At 38.1% G+C, this 4,853-nt stretch overlaps 1 protein-coding gene across 1 annotated transcript in view; it reads right to left on the bottom strand.

The window, feature by feature from the left end:
* LOC106953929 (HHIP-like protein 1) overlaps positions 1 to 4,853 on the bottom strand; it is a 24,453-nt gene that overhangs the window by 12,691 nt on the left and 6,909 nt on the right. Inside the window, exons 4-9 of the mRNA XM_015043067.1 lie at positions 2,577 to 2,841; positions 2,211 to 2,490; positions 1,979 to 2,104; positions 1,760 to 1,903; positions 1,198 to 1,310; positions 824 to 964 (exon numbers count right to left, since the gene is read on the bottom strand). Of these exons, the coding sequence (XP_014898553.1) occupies positions 824 to 964; positions 1,198 to 1,310; positions 1,760 to 1,903; positions 1,979 to 2,104; positions 2,211 to 2,490; positions 2,577 to 2,841 (1,069 nt within the window). The remainder of the gene's footprint in view (positions 1 to 823; positions 965 to 1,197; positions 1,311 to 1,759; positions 1,904 to 1,978; positions 2,105 to 2,210; positions 2,491 to 2,576; positions 2,842 to 4,853) is intronic.

Genomic DNA, 4,853 nt, shown 5'->3' with positions numbered 1-4,853 from the left:
CCCTTCAATCCATAGTGTACAATGTGTAAATGTGGTTGAAATGTGAAAAGATGTAAACATAAAGATGGGTATTGTTTTTAAAAACACTAATCTCTGTCTGCACTTTGGCTAGGAAGGACAAAGATATGCTAATCTAAACATAGGTTTTAACTTGTTTTTAGTTTGGTCTTGCATCGTAGAGGCCTCTGGGCTCAACAATGACACATCTGCCTATTCAGGTTCACAGTAGATTTTGGGACTATTTTCCTCTTTATATTTATTCATATTTCAACCTGCTTTGTAACTGATATTTTAATCTTTCTTTGCTTTTCTTTTGTTCATCCAGGCTTTGCAGACTGTCAGTGCACTCTGTTCTGTTTGCATGAAACACTAAAGCTTTAAAATGCAGCTCATGTATTTTCTCAGTCCATTATTTTTCTTTTTTTACTCCGTTAATAAATTAACATTTTGCTTATTCATCCATCTTAAATAAGCTAGTTATTCAATTAGCACAGAATTTTGTAGAAAATCTAAATAAATAGTCTATTTTGATCAGAAGAGAATAAAGCCAGGATGCAGATGTCATTAAGGCAAATTTCTCATATACTGAAATCATGACATTATTATGGCTTAACTGAAGTTTCTTGTGTTCATCTTATGAGATTTTTTTTTTCTTTTGCTTTTTCTGGATTGAAAAATGTTAGTAGGTCTTTACACTACACAAACTTTTGCTGTTCCATTATTTTTGAAAAAATAAAGCATGGCTATTTTCAGCTTCTGCACACATTCAACATAAAGGACTTCAATGTGAGAAAAGAAAAAACAGGATCCTGTAACCTCCTACCTTTAACAATGAGGTCTATCTCTTCGTATTTATTCTGGCCAACATCACCACAAAACATCCTGCCTCTGCCTGCGCCTGTAGCAGGGTCACCGCGGTCAATGGAGCATCGCCACATGTTGCGAACTCCATAGGCATAAATCTCTGCAAAGAAATAAACCCGACAGGATAGTTGCACATTTTCTTATGGGCTGGATGAAAAAAATAAAAATAAAAAATATATATATAGAAAGCCTAACTAGGCATCTCTGGGAAAAGAAAACAGAAGCTGCTTTGCTCATGCAAAATAAGATGTCATATATCTTAGCTAAAATCTGAATCTGATATTTTAGAAAATGTTTTCCATTTCAGATTTGATCAGAACTGAAAGGATTTACCAGGCCTTGCTCCCTGCTCCCCTACGAATGGATTGTCAGAGGGAATGGTGTATGGAGTGCTTTCATCAATGTTGTCGATGTCAATGCGGAGCACTTTGCCAAGAAGTGCTGATCTGTCAATTACAAAGAAAGAACAGATTGATATACTTGGAGGCCAAGACGATACCTTTCTCTTTCTATGATTAATGCTAAAATTGTTCAATTTTTTCCTATCAGTCTCACAATATTTCCAGTTTTAAATCATCTCCTTTGTTTTTCTCTACTTTCCAGTAGAGTTTTATTACTACTGAGTAGTAATAATTTTTTTGTCAACTTTCCAGTTTTTCTTCACTCTTTATCTACTTCTCTTTTTCTCTCTGCACACCAGTGTAGAGTGAATAGACCTAATAAAGTAATCTATGCCCTGTTCCTAGAGGAACTTAAGGATGATCAACAATCATTTTGTCTGCAAACCCCCAAAAAAGGATACTTAATAATTCATTTTAATGTTCAGAATTTAAATTGTGACAAAAGCTTCATTAGTAAAAGTGGATTTAAGTGAAAATGTGAAAAGTATACCAACTTGTTCTGTGAATTGCCAAACTTTCCAAATGGGTCTCCGGCTCGTCCGCCGTCTCCAATAAAAATGTAGAGATATCCGTCATGGCCAAAAAGCAGCTGCCCACCATTGTGGTTAGAAGCTGGCTCCACCACCTCCAGGATCATTCTGTACGAGAATGAAAATGATAAGTGTGCTTCTGCTTTTTAAGATAAACACGTAGATGAAATGTTAAGTTTGTACCTCTCAGAGGAATGATCGAGCTGGTTATCATCATGGTCCGAGAGCGTAAACTCACTGATTCTTATTCTCTCTTCCTTCTTCACAGACACTGAGTAGTAAACATATGCCTTTCTGACTGTGGTGAACCTGAGAATAGAAGCAATGCTCGGTCTTATTTCTCAGTGTTGCAAAACCAAAATTAAAAAAATGACACTCTGTTTCATAACTTTTATGAAGAACTAGAAGTAAGAACCTTGGATGCAAGGCAATGCAGAGGAATCCCCTCTCATCCCCGGTCCATCGAGACGTGAGCACAGCCTTGGTGAGGTTGAGGAAAGGATGGTCGATCCTGGAGCCATTAGCCAAATACACCCACACATAACCCAGCTGCTCTGCAACAAAGAAGCGATGGCTTCCGTCGTCTGCATGGATCATGGCCACGGGGTTGCGGAGACCATTGGCAACTTCCTGCAGGCACACTTCCAGACAGCCTGTAGAATCCTCCCGTACTAATCCGAGGTTAGCGTTCAGTTCTGTTGACGGAAGAAACTGCGTATTACCGGCTTTATATTGAGGGATAATTCGTGACGTAGATTAGGGCTAATACATTAACCCGTACCTGCATCTGTCAAAACATTTGGGTAGCAATACTGTTTGTCCTTGAGCTCCAGAAAGTCACAGAAACGTCTGCGGTCCTCCTCTATTGCAGCAGTCAAGTTTGCAAACTGTTGTAGGTTCCCCTTGTCCTCCAGGAGCAAGCTGAGTGTGTATCGACAGTCCCGCCAGTAGTCTGAGCAGTAGTCTCCACATAGCCCTGGCAGAACCCTCATTTGTGTGTTGGCATCCTCAGCATCATATAGGTGGGCAGCATATGGAGAACACTCCTGAAAAAGGAAATTAGAACCTATTAGTCGTTTGTGGAAATTCAGGCTTAGTCTTATTATTTGCTTCATCTCATAAATGGAGATTATAAACTGTCTGAATCCCATAAACAGTGTTGTAGAAATACTGCCAGGGCTTCTCTGTGCCATACTGTTAAGTGGTCAGGTCAGGGTTATATACAGCTACAGCATAAATGAATGCAAGGCAGGTCCACTTTGTTATTAAGTCACAACCACACTGTCCACACCCAGAATGGTGAGGAAATTCAGTGGCACGACACGCGAACCACTGGACATGTGACACTGTCGCACAGGATGAAGCCCGAAAGGGAAAATCTGAATCAGGACAACAAATCTAGGAATGTTGACAAGGAAATTACTTTCAAATAGCTCGTTTTAAAATGGGCTCCAAAGTGAACAGGTAGTCATTGATAAAACTGTTTCTGCAAAAGCGATCAAGAAAAAAAAAGTTGTACTGCAATAGTAGACATTGGTGTGTAGATTCTCAGTCATCCAGGACGTGACAGTCTTACGTATGAAAATTAAACTTCTTCTGTTGTTTCTTGAAGACATTACATCTCTCATCATCTACCTAAAACTGGAAAAGCCTTTTATGTATGAACCAAAAAAAAAACATTTTTAAGAGACAGTAGAAGTCCAGTTGCATTTAGGGTGAATATTTATTTATTTTGATTATTATTCCCTTTATTTAACCAGGTAAACCCTGTTAAGATCTAGATCTCATTTTCAAGAGGGGCCTGGGATATTATTACAGTTCATTTTACAGTTTGTGCAGATATGAATACAAGGTTGAAATTAGCTTCTTCCACACGGTGGTCAGGGACAGCCTTGGAAAAAACTAAGCAAAGCTGCTCTGCTGCTTTGAATGCAAGCTTGAGTTTGAGCATCTGATCATATGGAAGGCTACACTGACTTCTCATTTGACATGAACATACTAAACATTGCAATGATTGAACTGTAGTGAAGGAATGAAAACATCAAGCACTGTTGGATCCCATATGACTATGAAGCAGAAGTCATATAGACCAAAAACAAAAACGTTATTAGATGCAGGTACAATCTAAATGACTCCAGTGTGACAGCACAAATGCCTACACAACAGGCACATGCAGCTGGTGCATCTAGTTGTATTTGTCCCCAGAAATATGTAATTAAAAATCCTCATCATCTCAGATTCTGGGATTTGAAAACCAGACTGAAAAAAACTTTCTCATCTAAAATGATATATTTGGAGATAATGAGGTCAACTAATGATACATCAGGGATGATGCACTTAAGAGAAAGTGTCAGAGATGCAATATTATGTTTACCAAGACATTGTTGCTGACTACAATGCCCGTCTGCTGCCAGACAGACTGCAGACAGGTGTGCAACAGTAAAAGAGATGTTATTGTTGCCTTTGTTAGGGAAGATCAGGCGAATCTAGACACGTTGCTCTCCTGGTGTGTGTTTCTTCACCCAATAACATGGACTACCTCAATTTCCCTCCCCCAACACTGGCATTCATACTTTGGTTAATAAATATCCAGTTACCCAGATAAAATTGTAAAAACAGTAGAACAACATTCTGAGGGGTGAACAGTTCTCCTTAAGTATTAAAACTGGGGTAAAAAAAAAGAAAAAGTTGTTTCTAGTATATGATCAATACTTTTAAAGCCTTAACTGCATTAGTTTAGAAAAAAAAAGTTTAATATGTTTGATATATTGAAGGTTGAAGTTGCAGCCCAATACTCTCATTATAAAACACCAACTTTTCAGTCCAAAGAAACAAATAATAGATTTATACCACAATATTCAGGACTTTCTTTCTCTGTTTGGGTCATTAGTAAAACCAGCTTTGTCAAACAGAGAACCTGTGTGTGGCGGGTTAAACTCAGCTGAAAACTCAGGCCTTTAAAGTAATTTGGCTACCACTCGGTGCTTTCTTTTTTATCTCAAACCATCAAAGGCTATTTTTATACCAAACACTCTTAAAAAAAAAAAAAAAAAAAAAA

The sequence above is a fragment of the Poecilia latipinna genome, unplaced genomic scaffold (assembly GCF_001443285.1).
Source record: "Poecilia latipinna isolate Pla-1442-1.1 unplaced genomic scaffold, P_latipinna-1.0 Scaffold614, whole genome shotgun sequence".
NCBI classification, from domain to species: domain Eukaryota; kingdom Metazoa; phylum Chordata; class Actinopteri; order Cyprinodontiformes; family Poeciliidae; genus Poecilia; species Poecilia latipinna.
Note: the sequence above shows the minus strand (reverse complement) of the source record. Positions and strands in the feature narration are given on the sequence as shown.